General features: G+C 66.0%; 2 protein-coding genes across 2 annotated transcripts; one reads left to right on the top strand and one right to left on the bottom strand.

The window, feature by feature from the left end:
* Positions 1-241: 241 nt before the first annotated feature.
* GTPBP3 (GTP binding protein 3, mitochondrial) lies at positions 242-3241 on the top strand. The gene is made up of 9 exons (XM_070058952.2): positions 242-392; positions 593-834; positions 916-1002; positions 1096-1298; positions 1511-1583; positions 1675-1818; positions 1927-2092; positions 2470-2748; positions 2869-3241. Exons 1-9 carry the CDS (start codon positions 340-342, stop codon positions 3092-3094), a joined length of 1473 nt encoding a protein of 490 aa, XP_069915053.2. The 5' UTR covers positions 242-339; the 3' UTR covers positions 3095-3241.
* A 2572-nt stretch (positions 3242-5813) lies between these two features.
* On the bottom strand, positions 5814-13621 carry PLVAP (plasmalemma vesicle associated protein). The gene is made up of 6 exons (XM_070058966.2): positions 13179-13621; positions 11027-11123; positions 10222-10934; positions 9505-9562; positions 9316-9394; positions 5814-6264 (listed from the first exon to the last, which is right to left on the bottom strand). Exons 1-6 carry the CDS (start codon positions 13533-13535, stop codon positions 6252-6254), a joined length of 1317 nt encoding a protein of 438 aa, XP_069915067.1. The 5' UTR covers positions 13536-13621; the 3' UTR covers positions 5814-6251.
* Positions 13622-17334: the final 3713 nt, after the last annotated feature.

Below are 17334 nucleotides of genomic sequence, written 5' to 3'. Positions count from 1 at the left end.
GCCGAGGCGCGGGCTCTCCCAAACCCATCGCTTCCTTCTTCCATCTCCATTGTCTCAGGTCCCCGCCGCGCTAGGACCCATAGATTCGGTCCGATGTTGCCGGGGGAACACCATTTTGCTGCACTCACCGCCACCGAGAACCCGTTCCATTGCGCCCCTCACGTCAGCCAATGAGAGCAAAGACGTCCAGCGGGAGGGCGGGACGTCTCACAAATTGCCCAATGGTCGTCCAGAAGCGCTGAGCACTTTCCCAATCGGGTCGCGGAGCAGGCGGGGCCTCCTGCCCGAAGTTGAAGCCGCGCAGGAGGGCTGGGCAGGACGGTCGCGGGTTCCAAATCCATGTGGCGGGGGCTGTGGACCCTGGCGGCGCTGGCGGCACGTGGGCCTCCCAGGTGGGGCGACCCGGGGGAGGGGGAGTGAGAGCCTCGGGCTCGCTTCCTAGGTCCAGGAGGCCCAATCTGTCCATCCCCCTGCCGCAGAGCCCACGCCGGGGGTCACCTTCCGGCCTCAGAACCGCAGCCGCCCAGCCCCGGGCGCACCTGCTCCGTGGAGGCCGAATGCGCTGGCTCAGTCGCCTCCTCCCCTTTCCCAGGGCGTGCGCCCGCCGGGGCAGCGGCGCCCCGGGGTCCGGAGCCACCATCTTCGCGCTGAGCTCCGGCCAGGGCCGCTGCGCCCTCGCCGTGATCCGCACCAGCGGCCCCGCCAGCGCCCACGCCCTCCGCAGCCTCACGGCTCCCCGGAGCCTGCCCCCGGCCCGCCGCGCCAGCCTGCGTCTGCTCCGCGACCCCCGCTCCGGGGAGCCGCTGGACCGCGCGCTCGTGCTGTGGCTCCCAGGTGAGGAGGGGTCCCAGATCCTGAACCCGCCGCCGCTGCCCCCCACCCCGCCTCCTGACGCCCCTCTCCCGGCCACGTCAGGTCCCCAGAGTTTCACGGGGGAGGACTGCGCCGAGTTCCACGTGCACGGAGGCCCTGCGGTGGTGAGCGGCGTCCTGCAGGCCCTGGGTGAGTCGCGCGCCCTGGGGCGCCTGGGGCGGGGTCAGGGCCTGGGGAGGGAGGGGATCCAGGGAGCTCAGGACCCCCGGGGCCTCCCCGCAGGCAGGGTGCCGGGGCTGCGGCCCGCGGAGGCCGGGGAGTTCACGCGGCGCGCCTTTGCCCACGGGAAGCTGACCCTGACCGAGGTGGAGGGGCTGGGGGACCTGATCCACGCGGAGACCGAGGCGCAGCGGCGCCAGGCGCTCAGACAGCTGGAGGGGGAGCTGGGCCAGCTGTGCCGCGGCTGGGCTGAGACCCTCACCCAGGCGAGTCCCCTCCCCTGCCTGCCCGTTCTCTGCGTCTGAGACCACCCCAGCCCGGCCCGGCCCGGCCGGGCCGTCCCCCGCCTGGGCGCCCTGCACCTGTCTTTCCCCCTCCCGCGCCTGAGCCACCCGCGCGGGCCCTTTAAGGTGGGCTGGCCATGGGCCGATTGCGGGTGGCCTCTTCGTTTCTGGACCCCCGCCCTGACCGCCCGCAGGCCCTGGCGCACGTGGAGGCCTATATCGACTTCGGCGAGGATGACCACTTTGAAGAGGGTGTTCTGGAACAAGGTGGGTCCCTCTGGGGGCGGGACGTCAGGACCCCGGGCACCTCCCAGCCCTCAACACCCCCCTCAACTCGCTCCCCTCTGCTTTGCCGCAGCGGACCGGGCAGTGCGGGCGCTGGAGGGCGCCCTGGGCGCACATCTGCGAGACGCGAGGCGCGGGCAGAGGCTCCGCTCGGGGGCGCACGTGGTGGTCGCCGGCCCCCCGAACGCCGGCAAGAGTAGCCTGGTGAACCTGCTCAGTAAGGGGCAGCTGGGCAGGTGGGCGGGCTGAGGGCGTGGGGGGGGCTGGGCGGAGCTCTCTGGCCCGAGCCCCACCCCTTTCTCAGACCTCCCCGCCCCCCCCCCAGGCCGGAAGCCCGTGTCCATCGTGTCCCCCGAGCCAGGGACCACCCGCGACGTGCTGGAGACCCCCGTGGACTTGGCCGGCTTCCCAGCCTTGCTGAGCGACACGGCGGGGCTGCGGGAGGGCGCGGGGCCCGTGGAGCAGGAGGGCGTGCGGCGGGCCCGCGAGAGGTGGGGCTCCGCGTCCTGGGGTTCCCAGAGGTGGGGGGAGGTGGCCCCCCCTCCGCAGTCCTGTCTGGAATCCGCATTCCCAGGAGGGGCGGGCGGCCCCGCAGCCTTGCCCCGCCCCCTCATGTTCCACCCCACCCCTTCACTGTCTGCCACGCCCCTCGTGCTGGCCCCGCCCCACCCCTTCACAGTTTGTCACACCCCTCATGGTCTGTCCCGCCCCTTGCACCGGCCCCGCCCCCTCTGCCCCACCCCTTGCGCCGGCCCCACCCCCTCATGTCCCATCCCTTCACTGTCTGCCACGCCCCTTGCACCGGCCCCGCCCAGGCCCCCGTCCACCCGCCCTGGGGTCACAGCCGCGGCCTCCCCCTCCTCCCCAGGCTGGAGCAGGCCGACCTCATCCTGGCCGTGCTGGACGCCTCCGACCTGGCCTCCGCTGCCAGCCGCGACTTCCTGGACGCCGTCGTGGCCCCCAGGGCAGCCCAGAGCCCCGGGGGGAGCGGGCAGCGCCTCCTGCTGGTGCTGAACAAGTTGGACCTGCTGCCCGCCGCCGGCCCGGAGCCCCGGCCAGGGCTGCCCCCGCACCTGCTGCTGTCCTGCCTGACCGGAGCCGGCCTGGACCGGCTCCTGGAGGCGCTGAAGGCGGAGCTGGCTGCTGTGTGAGCGCCCCGGCCCCCCCCAAACAGGGAGCCCGGCCTCTGTGCGCATGTGCAGCATGGGCACAGCCCCCGCCCGCTGAGCAAAGCATGGTGGCCATGGGTGCGTCTCGTCTCTTGCAGGTGTGGGGATCCCGCCACAGGCCCGCCGCTCCTGACGCGGGCCCGACACCAGCATCACCTGCAGGGCTGCCTGGACGCCCTGGGCCAGTACAAGGGGACTAGCGACCTGGCGCTGGCGGCCGAGGCGCTGCGGGTCGCCCGGGGCCACCTGTCACGCCTCGCCGGCGGAGGGGGCACTGAGGAGATCCTGGATGTCATTTTCCGGGACTTCTGCGTGGGCAAGTGAGGGGCGCCTGGGGGCGGCTCCGAGCAGAGGGGCCGCTGCCACCAGGCCCCTGCCCCGAAAATCCCCTGCGTGCGTGTGCGCATGCGTGGTGGCAGGTGCACCTTCCCAATGTGCGTTTTGTATATAAATTTTACTTCCCTTTTACAAGCTTTATTATTCTGTTTTTTAAAGATGCATGTATTTATTTGAAAGAAAGAGAGAGGGGTCTTCCATCCGCTGGTTCTGTACTGAACACCTACAGCCCCTATGGGAGAGCCCGGGTTCGAATCCCGGCTGTTCTGGGGCTGGGGCGCAGCAGGTGCGGCTCAAGTGCTGGGGTCCCTGCCACCCACGGAGGGAGACCCTGGCTCCTGGCTTCAGCCTGGAAGCAGGTGGGAGCTCTGCGTGGTCAGGGGGCCTGCGTGGCCCTGGCAGAGGGCGGAGGGCGCCGATGGGTCGCACCTGAAGTACCGCCGACCAGCCGGCAGAGGGCGCCCCGCTCCACCGAGGTGGCGCCTGGCAACCAGGCGCTTTGCCACAAACCTCCAGGGCTCCAAGTCCGGGTTGTCCAGCGCCCGGGCCGCCCCCCAACCCCGCACCGGGAGAAAAGGGGGGACCCGATACCGTTGCAACCCATTTTACAGAGCAACAAACTGATACCCAGAGAGGCAAGAATGAGGGGGTGCAACAGGAGTGGGGTCTGAGTGGCGAATGCCAGGAGGGCTTCCCGGAAGAGAACAGGCCTGGGTGCTGCCGGACGGTGCCTGCCTCTGCCCCCCCTGACTCCCAGGGCCTGCACACGGCTGCACGGAGGCCTTTGGCGACCGTCCCTTTTTTCCAAGAAGGGAGAGATGGTTTGTGGGAAGCCGCCCGCCGTGGGGACTATTTTTAGAGGCTGCAGGAAATCCCAAGAGGTAGGCCTCACCCTGCAGCTGGACCTTGGCACCAGGGAGGCGTTGGATTCTGCCGATGCCCCCCCAGCAACTCCTGCGCGGCCAGGAGCCCCCAGCACCTCCAGGGTCAGGGTTGGAGAGGAGGAGTGATGATGCTTTGGGGACATCAGGGAGGGCTGCCTGGAGGAGGAGGTTTCTAAAGCCAGGCCTGGCAGAAAGACTTGGGGGAGGGCAAGGGAAAGGCATTTGATCTGAGAGCCCCATGAAGCTTGGGGTGTCTGACCAGAGGGTTGGAATGTCCGGGCTGAGGAGGTGGACTTTGTCCCTGGGACATGGGCAGCCATGGCGGGTGTGTGAGCCGCAGAGGGGCTTGGTCGCTTGTGCTCTGCAAAGACTCGAAGGTCGGAGGTCAGAGGTCGAAGGGCAGCTGGTCTACCCCCAGGGGCCAGAGACCTGGGCGAGCGTGGGAGCCCTGCGGCTGGCTGCCCCTCCCCCTCCCCGTGGCATCCGTGGGGGGTCAGGGACTTGGTGGTCCCCCGCCCCAGGCCCCAGCCGAGTGTTTCCTGCATGTTTCCTGCAGCCAGCGCCGGAAATCTCTCGCTCCTTTGTCATTGTGCCAGGGTGACTCACCCTCCCCCACTCAGGCAAGGGGGAGGGACACGGACTACAGGGGTTTGTGCATCTCCAAAGCCAGGAGCCTGGAGCTCCATCCGGGTCTCCCAGGCAAGGTGCAGGGCCCAAGCACTCGGGCCATCCCAGGATGCACCAGCAGAGAGCTGGATAGGAAGTGGAGCAGCCAGGACTCGAACCGGCGCCCGTGTGGGATGCCGGCAGCTTCCCTCTTTAGTCCGTGTGGCCAGACTCATCAGGAGAGGAGCCGCACTTCCACCAGCCCAGGAGGGAAAGATGCTCTTGTCTGCAACATTCCCACCAGCAGAGGGCGCTGTGGCTTTTCCCATCATTTTTTCCCTCTTGCTGCGTCCAGCCCATCTCCCGGCTTCTTCCGATCTGCTTGGCCCTGGCTGTGAGTTGGTGTGTGGCCCTGGAAGCCGCAGCGCCCTCACACCCCAAGGTCGGCCCGGCTGCTCCTACAACCCGACTCAGTCCAGGATTTGACACCTCGGCTCCCGCTGCCTCCAGCTCCCGGGGAAGTTTGCAGGCTCCGTGAAGCCAAAGCCACAAATGATAACTGCATAGTTAAAACAAATCTCGGGGGGCCGGAGTTGTGGCTCAGTGGATCGAGCCTCTTCCTGCAGTTCCAGCATCCCATAGGGGCGCCGGTTCGAGTCCCGGCTGCTCCACTTCTGATCCAGCTCTCTGCTATGGCCTGGGAAAGCAGTGGAAGATGGTCCAAGTCCTTGGGCCCCTGCACCTGCGTGGGAGACCTGGATGGAGCGCCTGGCTCCTGATCGGCTCAGCTCCGGCCGTTGTAGCCATTTGTGGAGTGACATCTGTTGGTTCAGTCCCCAAATAGCCAGAACGGCCAGGGCCAGACCAGGCTGAAGCCAGGAGCCAGGCGCTCCATCCGGGTCTCCCACGTGGACACAGGAGCCCGAGCACTTGCTGCTTTCCTAGGCGCATCAGCAGGGAGCTGCATGGGAAGTGGAGCAGCCTGGACTCGAACCAGCGCCCATACAGGTGCCGCCGGCCGAGGCTTAACCGCTAACCGCAGGCCCCAGGCAGCAGTAGAGCGACCTCAGGGAACCCTTCTGTCGCCTGTGGGTTGGGGGATTCCGTGTCTGCCCGGGTGGGGCGGCGGACGCGGGGTTGGGGGCAGATGCTCCCCGGCTCTTCCCAGCTTTCTGGTCTTCTCCCTCTTGGCAGAAACCAGGCTCAGGCGTCGGGGGGGGGGGTGCACTACATTTATTTATTAAGTGTCGGGAGTATATTTATGGGCCGCTGGGTGTGGGGGAGAGGGAGGAAGGAGGCGGCTTCCCGTGCAGTCTGCAGCCCCAGCGCCGAGTCCCGCCGCGGGGGGAGCCTGGAGACCGGCAGAAGCGATGGTTTCCGGTTCGCACCTCCCAGGCCTGGGCGGGCAGGGCACGGGGCGGGGCGGCCGGCGAGTGCGGGAGCCCGTGCGTGCGACCGACCGTGGCTGCTGGACAGCGCCGGCCCTGTGACGTCATTGCCAGGGCTGGGGGCGAGGGGCGGCGTGGGGGAGGGGGCTGTGACAGCGTGTGCGTGCGTGCGTGCGTGCGTGCGGAGGCCCCGGGCCCAGCGGGAGGGTGGACGCGTCCAGTGCCGCCGCCGCCCCGGGTCGTCCGTCCTCGGGGGCCGACGCCGTCTCAGCCGCTGGAGCTGGAAGGGAATGGGACGGAGCCGGTTAGCTGGACTGCGAGGGGGGCGCCTCCTCCCACTCTGCTCCCAGCTCGTCCCCAAGCCCCCACCCCGCCTGGGACCGCGAGGGTCCGAGGGGCCCCCTCGCAAGCCCCGCCCCCGACTCGGATGCCGCCTTCGCAGCCTTCCCCAGGGGTCCCCAAGGTTCCGGGGACACAGACCCTGCCCCAAAGCCTGTCCACCGCCCTCCCCTCCCCACCCCGGCCCTGAGACCGCGCCGCCGTCCCCCTGCTGCGTCCACAGAGACTTTGTCCAAGGAGCCGGCTGCCCCGCTGCGCGCCCTCCATGGCTCCCCAGTGCTCTGGGGCCAACGACCAAGCCCTGGCCAGGTCTTCCCCCGGGAGCCCCAGCCATTCCAAGAACCTGCCGGCGGCTTCCGCACGGGCCTGGAATGCCCGCCCCTCCCCCCACCCCGCCTTGCCGGGCAAAGCTTCCCTGGGGGTCAGGGGTTGGCGCAGGGCTGTTTCCTGGTGGGGGACCAGGGGGCCGCAGCCAAGTCTCACTTCCCCCGGCCCCCTCCCTTCCTTCCCCCCTCCCCCCGCTCTTCCCTAGGGGCCCAGCTGCATGAGTTCCTCTCCCTCCTCCTCCTCCTCAGCTGGCGGGGGGGAGGGGGGGGCACAGGGCCATGCACAGAGACCAAGGCCCGGCGTGGCCCCGGGGTGCATGTCCCAGGCTCCGGTCTGGTCCCGCTGTGGACGGCTGGGCCCTCTCTGCCCACGGCAGCCGCAGGTGCCTGGTCCACCCCGCTGCCCGGGGCCCCTCGGCTCCAACTGCACCGCATGGCACGGCCCTGCCCCAGGGCCTTTGCATGAGCTGTGCCCGCCACCCTACACCTTTCCTGGGCTCCGTCCCTGGTCACTCCTCAGTGCCTGGGCGCTGGGGGAACGTTCCAGACTCACGCCCTCCTCTCCATCCTGCATCCGGCCAAGGAGGCCCTAGATACAAGCAGTCACTTAGACTTCCATCCCCCACTAGGCGGGAGCCCCACGGGGTCGGGGCTCTGGGTTCTGTTGCTGGCTGTGTCCGGGGCACCCAGCTTCCAGCGCTGCTCAAGAAATTCAGGTTTAGGAGCCAGCACTGTGGTGCGGAGGGTAAAGCCCCAGCCTGCAACACCAGCATCTTATATGGGCGCCGGTTCGAGTCCCGGCTGCTCCACTTCTGACCCAGCTCTCTGCTGTGGCCTGGGAAAGCAGTGGAGGATGGCCCGAGTCCTTGGGCCCCTGCACCCACGTGGGAGACCCGGATGGAGCTCCTGGCCAAGCCATTTGGGGAGTGACTCCCCATCTCTCTCTAATTCTGCCTTTCAAATAAATAAAATAAATCTTAAGTCACAAAGTGCCTGGGCGAGCGGTTTTCACATCAAGTGTTTAGGCCAAACTGCGGATGTTGTCAGCGGCATCCAAGTGTGGGAGCCGCGGGCACCATGGGGGCGCTGTCCACGGTGCGGGCGTCTCCCTGCCCACGGAGCGCTTCCCAGAGTCCCAGGGAAGCGGAATTAAAGGGCAGGTTTATTTGGGGGCGAAATCTTTGGAAATACACGCATCCGTTTTTTTCCCAGAATACACATTTCAATATTTTGGGGGGGCTTGGGACATAAGCCCTTTAATTCCATTTCCATGAACTCTTATAGAGATTCACTTCTTGGACAGGTACAGAGGCAGAGACGGACAGGCAGAGAGCTGCCGTCCGCTGGGTCACTCCCCAAACGCCCCCAGCGGCCCGGGCTGGGCTGGGCCAGGCAGAAGCCAGGAGCCAGGAGCTCCATCCGGGTCTTCCAGGCAGGTGCAGGGGCCCAGACACCGGCTGTCTCCCCAGGGGCGCCCATCAGCAGGGAGCGGGCGCAGAAGCAGAGCCGCGCGGACTCACTCCTGCGCTACAGCGCCCCCGCCCCCCGCCTTTCTCAGAAGTAAAATCGACCTAAGAAAGTAGCCAGAGTCGCCCCCCCCCTCGACCCCGGCGGCCCGCGCATGCGCACAAGGGCGCCCGCCGCTTACGGTGGGGGGGGCACCGGGTCAAGGGCAGCGTCTGGAGACCCAGGGGCCCCTTCCTGCGGCACAGGAGGCACCCAGGCTGAAGTGCGCATTGTTCCCCCGGCGCGCTATGACGTCAGCGGGGTTCACAATGTCAAGAGCTTCCCCGGTTCTCAGCCGCGGCCCTGGCTTCCCCGCTGCGTGACCCCGGGGGGCCTGGACACTTCCCCGGGGCCTCAGTTTCCTCCCTCCGCGAAATGGGGATAAGAATAGAACCGTCTTCCTTGCCACCAGGGCCGTGGGCCAAGATGCAGGTGGGGAGGAAAGTCGTGTTTGCTGGCAGGGGGCGGGGTCTGCGCCACACCCTTCTGCGACCCTCTCTGGGGGCCGCGGGGGGGGGGGCCGTGGGCTCTCTCCGAGGCACAGCTTCCCAGGGCAAAGGAGGAGAAAGGGCCGCTTTGCGAGGGGGTGAGCTCCCCGTCAGAGGGGGTGTGCATGCAGAAGTGTGCTCGCAGCCTGTGTTGACCCCGGAATCAGCGAAGACCCCAGGCTGCCTGGCGCCGGGTGAACGGTCACGGCGTGAGGGGAAGGCAGGGGACTTGAAACGCCCCCCCACACCCTGGAAGGAGCACAGGGCGCCCTTGGGGCCCTGGCCTGAGTCACTTCTCCCATGACGCACACACAGGGCGACGTCCAGCGGAAGCCCAGGCCCCAGGCGGGGGTGACACGGGCTCAGAGCCCGGCCACCCTCGGTGCTCCCCGCCACTGCCTGGCGCTCTGGGAGGTGGGCGGGGCTCCAAGGAGTTCACCCGCCTCTCGGGCTTGTCACCATGAAGCGAGTGACCCACGCACAATCCTTCGAACCGTGTGGGGCTCCCAGTAGGCGCCTAATAATTGCAGGCTCTGAGTTCCTCTGATCACGGGCCCACCCGTTCATCTATCGCTCGCCCTGTCTTGGTTCCTTCCGTGCCCACCCCCGCCCCCAAGGCCTTGTATACAGCAGGCGCTCAATGAAGGCAGCAGCCACTCGCGGGAGCCTTACTTGGACGGGACGACGATGCCCACGGAGGATCCGTAGGACTCCAGGATCTTCTTCTTGAACTCCTCCAGGCTGGCTTTGTCTGCGGGGAGGGGGGGGGGGTCGAGCTCCAGCCGGGCAGGGGCGGGGCCCCAGGTAGACAAGCCCCACCCCCACCACACCCGGGGCATGGGGGTGCCCTCTGTCACTCACCGATGGGCTGGATGTTGGAGGAGGGACCCGGGGGTCTCGGCGGAAGCGCCACCTGGGACTGTGGGAGGAAGGGTTGAGGGAGATGGGCAGAGCCCCCGCCCTTGACCTTGGGCGGCCTTGAGGGGAGGGCGCGCCCCTCTGTAGCAGACCCCCGTGTGCAGGACGGGCACAGTGATGGATGCAGCACCCCAGCACCCCCAGCGGGCCCCGGGTGCCAGCCCAGGCCCCTCCCCCACCCCACAGACGGAAGCCAAGGGGACCCCCCCCAGCCCCCAGACGCCCACCACTCACAACCCTGAGCCCACCGCCAACCCCAGACCCCAGCTGACTGTGTCCTTATCCACCTGTCACTTAAACGTCTTCATGGGTTCGGAAGTCGCCGAGACCCAGGCCGAGAGAGAGAGCCGCCGTCCACTGGGGCGCCCCCCACCCGGGGCTGGGCTGGGTCAAAGCCAGAAGCTGGGAGCTGCATCCGGGTCTCCCCACGGTGGGGGGGGTGGCCACCGCGGCTGCCTCCCGGGGAGTGGAGCTGAGACCTGACCCAGGCCATCCCGCGAGAAGTGGGGGGTCTTAGCCACTCCTCCCTGACCGCGCGCCGTGCGCTCCCCCGTGGACTCCAGCCAGGCCCCTGGACTGGATCGCTGCAGAAAATCGGCCCCGCGCGCCCCCGCCGAGCCCGAGCCCCGGGTCTGGGCCGCACCCGGCCCTGCCGGCTACCTTGGCCTTGATGCAGGTGTCCAGGGCCTTGTTGCTAACGTCCAGCTGCACCTTGAGCTGCTCCGCCTCGCGCCTCCGCTGCTCCAGCTCCTTGGCCAAGCTGTCCCGCTCCTTGCGCAGCACCGCCTTCTCCTCCAGGGCCAGCTGGGCCTGCCGGGCGCTCTCCGCCTGCAGCTTGGCCTCCCGGCCCTGTGCCTCCTTCCCTGCTCTCTCCCCGGCCGCCAGAGCGGCCTTCAGGGCCTGCTCCACCTCCGCCTTCTGGCGCTGCAGCTCGGTGTTCTCGCGGGCCACGCGCCCGATGCCCAGCCGCAGGCTGCGGGCCAGCTCCTCCACCTTGGACGTCATGATGGCCGGCAGCTGATCGCAAGTCCTGCGGATGGAGGCCAGGTCCAGGCCCAGCGGGTTGTAGAAGTTGTAGTTGAAGTTGTCCAGGGCGCGGGAGATGATGGAGTCTCTCCAGAGGCTCTGTGCATCCGTCTCAAACTTCTCCTTGTCAAACGGAATGCACAGGGCTTCCACTTTCTGCAGCCGCTGCTCCGCCAGCTGCCGCTCCAGCTGCTGCTGCTCCCGCAGTTTCACGCACTCTCCCAGCTGCTCCTCGGCCACCCGCTTGCTCAGCGCCAGGCCCTCCTTCTCCTTGGCGCACAGGGCTTTCTCCTTGATCAGCTCCAGCTCCAGCAGGTTGGCTTTCTGGTGCAGCTCAGCCATCAGACCTGCAGCAACAGGACAAGGGAAGGCAACCCAGGCAGGTTGGGCGGTGCCGGGAGCACTGGACAAGGAGTCCGCCCCATGGCCGGCCACTCACCGTTGCAGCTCTTATTGTGTTCTTTCAGTTGGTCTAGGCACTGCTGCTCGCTCGAGATGATGGTGGCCATGTAGCGCAGGTGTCCTACGTACATGAGCTGTTAGCGGGACGGGGACACGGGACAGAGGTGACCGCCTGGCCCCTGGCACTGGTTCACTCCCCAGAAGCCTGCAACGGCCGGGGCTGGGCCAGGCTGGAGCCGGGAGCTTCCTCCAGGGCTCCCATGGGGGTGGCAGGGGCCCAGGCACTTGGCCCGTCCTCCGCTGCTTTCCCAGGGTGCATCAGCAGAGAGCTGGATGGGAAGTGGAGCAGCCGGGACTCGAACCGGCACCTGGACGGGATGCCGGCGCTGCAGGTGGCGGCTTTGCCTAATGCAACTCCGCACCAACCCCAGGACTGCAGAATTTTCGGGGCGGGGGCCACTGGGGACAGTAGCCAAGACGATATGCTTGGAGGTTCCCACCCCGGATGGGATGGCTGAGACCCCGTGCCGACTCTCTCTGCCCCCGACTCCAGCCCCTGGAGGCAGCAGGGGTCGGCTCTCGCGCTTGGGAAAATGGGAAGGCAGAGGGGCCCCGTCCGACCTGGGGAGAGGGTGTCACCCATTGGGGGGACAAGACTCTACTCTGAGACAGGGCTTTATCCTGGGGCTCCAGGGTGGGAGACACAGCCCCACCTTCACTGCTTTGGGGGAGGGGCGGAGACAGCCGTAACCTGAGAGTCTGAGGGTGGAGGCTTGGTCTGATTGGGGGTCTTGTGGAGGAATCACCTCATTTTGCAGGGGGTCTGAGAGGGCAGAGACCCACCCTGGAGGTCTCAGCGCGGAGGCACGGCCCTCCTGTAGTCTGAGGGAGGAGGTCGGGACTCATCCTTGGAGCTGGGCACTGGCTTTGTTTCAAGGTTCTGAAGGGAGACGGATCCCACGACAGGGGTCTGGGAGAGGACCTGTGCCACCTGGGAGTCTTGGGGGAGCCCTGCTTGGGGGGCCCGGAGGCATAGACGCAGCCCTGCCCAACGGTGGGGGCAGGAAGGCTCCCAGGCTGAGGTTGGAGAGAGGAGACCCAGGCCTGCCCTGCCCCGCCCCGCCCTGGGCGCCTGGTGGGGTGGGGCGGGACACGGGTGACAGCCGAGGGCGTGTGACAGGAGCGAAGGCTCCCCAGTCCCCCCTGCGGCCCCCATCCGCTACCCCCGAGGCCACCTGTCTCTGCCCCCTTGGGGGACCCCTACCTCCTGGGATTCAAGAAAATGCTATAGCAGCCACCTGCAGAAACCAAGCAAGCAGCCTTCGCTGGCCGTGGGAAAGAAGCAGGCAGCGGGGCGTGCATCCCGGGGGGGCCCTGAGCACCCCCACGGCCGCGGGGTGAGGACGTGGGGCCTTGGGCGGGGGCAGAACGTCCACCCTTGGGAAGGGCTAACCCCCACCCCCTCCACTGCCCCGGGTTCGAGGATCGGCCGCTGACTGCTGATCAAGCTCTCCTGTTGCCGGCGCCTCGCCCTGAGCCTCTGCGTCCTGAAGCCCTGCTCTCCCGTACACTTTATATTCCTGGGCTTGGGGCTTTTGTTATCGGAACAGAAACCAGCCGGGCCCAGGCAAGGAGACATTTTTGAAAAATGATTAAGGACATCCCAAGTACAGCGTGGGGTACACGAGGGAGCCTCAAAGATCCATAGGAGGGGGAAAAAAGTGAATTCAAAGGTAGCTCTGGGCCAGGACTTGGCGTAGCAGCGAAGGTAGCTGCACCCCCACACGGGAGGGTCCAGGTTCGAGTCCCAGCCCAGCTCCTGGCGCCAGCTCCCTGCGCATGCGCGCTCTGGGGGGCAGCAGAGACGGCTCAGGTGCTGGGGTCCCCGCTACCCATGAGGGAGTGAACCAGCAGGTGGACGCTCGCTCTCTCTCCCTCTCCCTCTCTCTGTCTCTCTTCCTTTCTCTCCCCCCTCTCTCCCTCTCCCCCCTCCCTCTCTCTCTCTCTGTCTCTCCCCCTCTTTCTCCCTCTCCCTCTCTCTCTCTCTCTCTGCGCCTTGCCCATAGATGATTCCTAAGAGAAAGGCCGCGAAGTCGCCATGGCCTAGAACGAGAGGGGCTGGGGCTGCCCCGTCTCCTCCAGGGGGAAACCGAGGCACGGAGTCGGGGGGGGGGGGCGGGGAGCCTCACCCGCTCGCTGTGACACTGGCGGAAGCTGGAGTTGATGCGGTCCAGGTCGCGGCGCGCGCCCAGCAACATCTGCATGATGGCGTCCTTGGCGCGCACCGTCACGTTGAGCTCCTTGGTGAGGTTGCCCTGCGTGGCCGTGAGTCCCAGCACGCGGCTGTACAGGTCGTCGGCGCGCACCTTGGTGGCCTGCAGGTCGGCCTCGGTGCCCAAGTGCACGTTGCCGTACACCATGAAGAGCACGAGCCCCAGGATGACGAGGAACTGGATGAGCGACACGAAGAGGAAGAAGTAGCGCAGGTAGTACCAGCAGCCGTGCGGGCGGCCCCCCGCGCGCAGGTACGGCCGCTCGCGCTCCATGCTCGCCGCGGCTCGGCTCCGGCTCGGCTCCGGGGGCTCTGTTTGGATGACTCCTCTTAATACTTCCTTCGGCCCGGCTCCTTCCTGGCCCGGGAGGAAGCGGGACTGCGGGTTATCACAACACTCCCACCGGGGGGCCGGGCGGGGCGTGGGGGTGGGGGTGGGGGTGGGGATGTGGCGTGCGACAAGGGCTGGGCGGGGCCCTGGCTGCGCTGCCTCGCCCCACCTCGGGCTCCAGGAGCCTCGGTTTGCCACCGGCACCCCCCATCTCTCTGCCACCCCCCTGCCCCCCACTCCCCGCCCCGGTGACCTGGAATCTCATTGAATGGACCCAGCCAGGCCTGGAGGGGATCGGAGAGGACACTGAGGCAGGAGGTGGCCCAAGGTCCCTCCTTGGCCTCTCACGTGCAAACAGTAGGCGCTCAGTAATTGCACAGCAGGGCCCACAGCTGTACCAGAAAACCTTGAGCCTGACCCCGCCCCCATCCCCAGGTGAGCTGGAAGGAGGGCAGGGGCTGCCTGGGCCTCCCCCACCCCGTGCTTGGGGCTGTGGATCTGGGACTCAGAGTGCTCACGACATTTCGGGGCCCCCGTGGGTGCCGAATGGGGAGAGTGGGTCCCCCCGGGGGGCTGGGTTTCCTGTGTCTGAGCGCACAAAGCCCATGGAGCCACCCCCCCCCACCCCGTCAGGAGCTCCCCTGGAGTGCCCGGCTGGCTTGGTCCATGCTGGGTGGCACTGGGACCCCAGGAGACATCAACCCACAAACAGCAGATCTAGAGGTACCTGGACCCCCCCCCCCGGGCTGGCAGGAGGGAGGGGCCGGAGCGACCCCTGCAAGGGCAGCTACAGAACAGGCCATGAAAAGGCACCTTTACTTGGGTGCAAAAATATTTTGTTTCCGCAAGTCCACGCACGGTTCTTTCAAAAGGGGAACATTCGGAAAGCCCCTCTGATGCGGAGATCCCGCACAGTTTCGCCCCAAAATGAAGGCATCTTTTAATTTCCTGTTTCGCCACCTTCTTCGGGTAGAATGTGGGCGCCGGGGACCTGCCGCCTCCCGTGTGGGGTGGGGTCCTCCTGGCCATGCGCTGGGAGGAGGAAGTGCCCAGGGGCGGGCAGGAAACCCCGTCTGACCTTTGGCCTTTGCAACAAGCCAGGGCTGGGGGCTGGAGCCTGTGCCCAACCAGCTACGTCTCCAGGTTGGCCAGGGCCCCCCCAGAGCCCCCCAGGGAGGGCGGGGGGGGAGTCTTCCCTTAAGGGGCGGGGCTCCAACACTTGGGGTGTTGGCCTCGCTCCCTGGCCAGGGCATCCAACAGCTGTGTGACCCCAGGGGAAGTGACCTCCGGACTCAGTGATGGATGTCGCATCTCGTGTTTGCACCAGAAAGAAGCCGACTTTTAACTCCTTGTCCTACCACTCTTTGTCTTGATCATGTTTGGTTTGCTTTCTAGCACACACACTCAGGCTTAAAAAAAAAAAAATGTTTTATTTATTTGAAAGGCAGAGTTACAGAGAGAGGAGGAGAAGCAGAGAGAGAGAGAGAGAGAGAGAGAGAGAGAGAGAGAGAGAGAGAGAGAGAGAGAGAGAGAGAGAGAGAAAGGTCTTCCATCCGTGGTTCACGCTCCAAACAGCTGCTCCAAACGACCAGGGCTGGGCCAGGCCAAAGCCAGGAGCCAGGAGCTCCATCCGGGTCTTCCACGCGGGTGCAGGGGCCCAAGCACGTGGGCCATCTTCCACTGATTTCCCAGGCCACAGCAGAGAGCTGGATCAGAAGTGGAGCAGCCGGGACTCAAACAGGCGCCCCTGCGGGATGCAGGCAGGCAGAGCCTTAAGCTGCTGTGCCACGGCCCCGGCCCTCTGTGCTCGGTCTTAGTAACTCACAGGGTTGGTTTCAAGTGGGAGGGGGTGGGGGTCAGGTGCCAGCAGAAGTGAGACCAGGGACCACCGGCACTGCCACCAGGTACTGGTGCCCTGGGCTTGACAGAGGCGGAGTGCGGGCGACGGGGCTCCGGCAGGGGACGGTGCCTGGGTCCCTGCCAGGGGAGGGGATGAATGAGCTTGCTGGGAAGTCTTGGCTGTTCCTAGCTATTGAGAGGGCAGACCTCCGTCTGCAGCGCTGGTTCGAATCCCGGCTGCTCCTATGCCGTGCTACGATTCTGAGCAAGCAGAATGCTAACAGGATACGGTTCTCACGTCTTTGCCTCAACCTCAGACAGCAATGTTCCTGTTCTGATCCTTCTTGCCGATGGTTCTTTTTGGAACAGTTTGATTTACGAGCCAGGCTTTTTTTTTTTTTTTTTTTTGACAGGCAGAGTGGACAGTGAGAGAGACAGAGAGAAAGGTCTTCCTTTGCCGTTGGTTCACCCTCCAATGGCCGCCACAGCCAGCGCGCTGCGGCCAGCGCACCGCGCTGATCCGATAGCTGGAGCCAGGAGCCAGGTGCTTTTCCTGGTCTCCCATGGGGTGCAGGGCCCAAGCACCTGGGCCATCCTCCACTGCACTCCCTGGCCACAGCAGAGAGCTGGCCTGGAAGAGGGGCAACCGGGACAGAATCCGGTGCCCCGACCGGGACTAGAACCCGGTGTGCCGGCGCCGCAAGGCGGAGGATTAGCCTAGTGAGCCGCGGCGCCGGCCCTTTTTTTTTTTTTTTTTTTTTTTTTCTACAGAAATGCAATCTTGGACCCTCCTCTCCGCGTGGTGTAGGAGATCTGCGGATCCTTCTGCTCTAATCATTACCAACGGGCTTGTGAGGTTTTGGTTTTCATGAATGAAGATTGGAAATCACATTTCTAGGAGGCAGTGCCATGGCACAGCAGGTTAAAGCCGCCGCCTGCAGCGCCACATCCCATAGGGGCGCCAGTTCGAGTCCCGGCTGCTCCACTTCCCATCCAGCTCCCTGCTAACGCACCTGGGAGGCAGCTCTGAGGGCCCACGTGCTTGGGCCCCTGCACCCATGTGGGAGACCCGGATGGAGCTCCTGGCTCCTGGCTTCAGCCTGGCCCCCCCCCCCAGCTGCTATGGGCACTGGGGGAGGGGGTGAAGCAGTGGATGGAAGATCCCCCCCGCCCCGTAATTCTACTTTTCAAATAAATAAATCTAAAAAATAAATCAAATAAACCGTCCAGAAATGAAAGGCCCATTTCACGTTTCGGTGGCCGCCGCCGAGAGATTGTCCCTGCGGTGTCTAAAACTCCCTAAAAATAGACATTCTGCAAACATTCCGCCGCCCGCCCTGGCTCTGGCAGATCGTCTGGGAGGGAGGAGGGAGAATTCACACGAGGTCAGCCGCCTGCCTGGCGAGGTGAGCCTTTGTGTTTTTCCTGAAAACCATTTGTCATCTTCACAGGAAATATTCCTGCCTACGGCTGAGCCGCCTCAGGGCTCGTCACCAAAGTGCCCTGGGCTTCTTGGCCCCTGCGCCTTTGCTAACTGCTGGGGAGCTGGAGGGGGGAGCCCTGCCTGACCCAGGAAAAGGGAATTTGGGGGCGGTCCCTGAGGTCTGAGTCCCCCGTTTGTTTTACATTGCCCAAGGTTTCAGTGAAGTTAAAGCAACAAACAAACAAACAAACAAGCAGAACCCTTGGCTTTTGCATCGGCTGGGTTCCCCTGGGGCTTTTGGAGGTGATGGGGCAGCCTCTGCTTTGCAGACCTCGGTATTCTGGGCTGCAGAATGGGCACGCGCTTCCTGGCCTGGGACCAGGGGGCGCTCCCTGCCTGTGCCTCCCCTGGGAGCCCTGCGGCTGTCCCCCTACTCTGTCCCTGCAGCCTTAAGACGGGGCAGGGATGGGGGGCTCCAGG

This window comes from Oryctolagus cuniculus, chromosome 16 (assembly GCF_051225735.1).
Source record: "Oryctolagus cuniculus isolate XC-2025 breed Fujian yellow rabbit chromosome 16, ASM5122573v1, whole genome shotgun sequence".
NCBI lineage: Eukaryota > Metazoa > Chordata > Mammalia > Lagomorpha > Leporidae > Oryctolagus > Oryctolagus cuniculus.
Note: the sequence above shows the minus strand (reverse complement) of the source record. Positions and strands in the feature narration are given on the sequence as shown.

Bases quoted from the DNA above. Each gene is read 5' to 3' on its own strand.
- GTPBP3 (XM_070058952.2), top strand. From the start codon at position 340: ATGTGGCGGGGGCTGTGGACCCTGGCGGCGCTGGCGGCACGTGGGCCT. The intron at 2,093-2,469 runs GTGGGGCTCCGC...CCTCCTCCCCAG, and splicing joins GTGCGGCGGGCCCGCGAGAG to GCTGGAGCAGGCCGACCTCA. The intron at 2,749-2,868 runs GTGAGCGCCCCG...CGTCTCTTGCAG, and splicing joins AAGGCGGAGCTGGCTGCTGT to GTGTGGGGATCCCGCCACAG.
- PLVAP (XM_070058966.2), bottom strand. From the start codon at position 13,535: ATGGAGCGCGAGCGGCCGTACCTGCGCGCGGGGGGCCGCCCGCACGGC. The intron at 11,124-13,178 runs GTGAGGCTCCCC...TCCCGCTAACAG, and splicing joins GCCAGTGTCACAGCGAGCGG to CTCATGTACGTAGGACACCT. The intron at 9,395-9,504 runs GTGAGTGACAGA...CCCTCCCCGCAG, and splicing joins CTCCAACATCCAGCCCATCG to ACAAAGCCAGCCTGGAGGAG.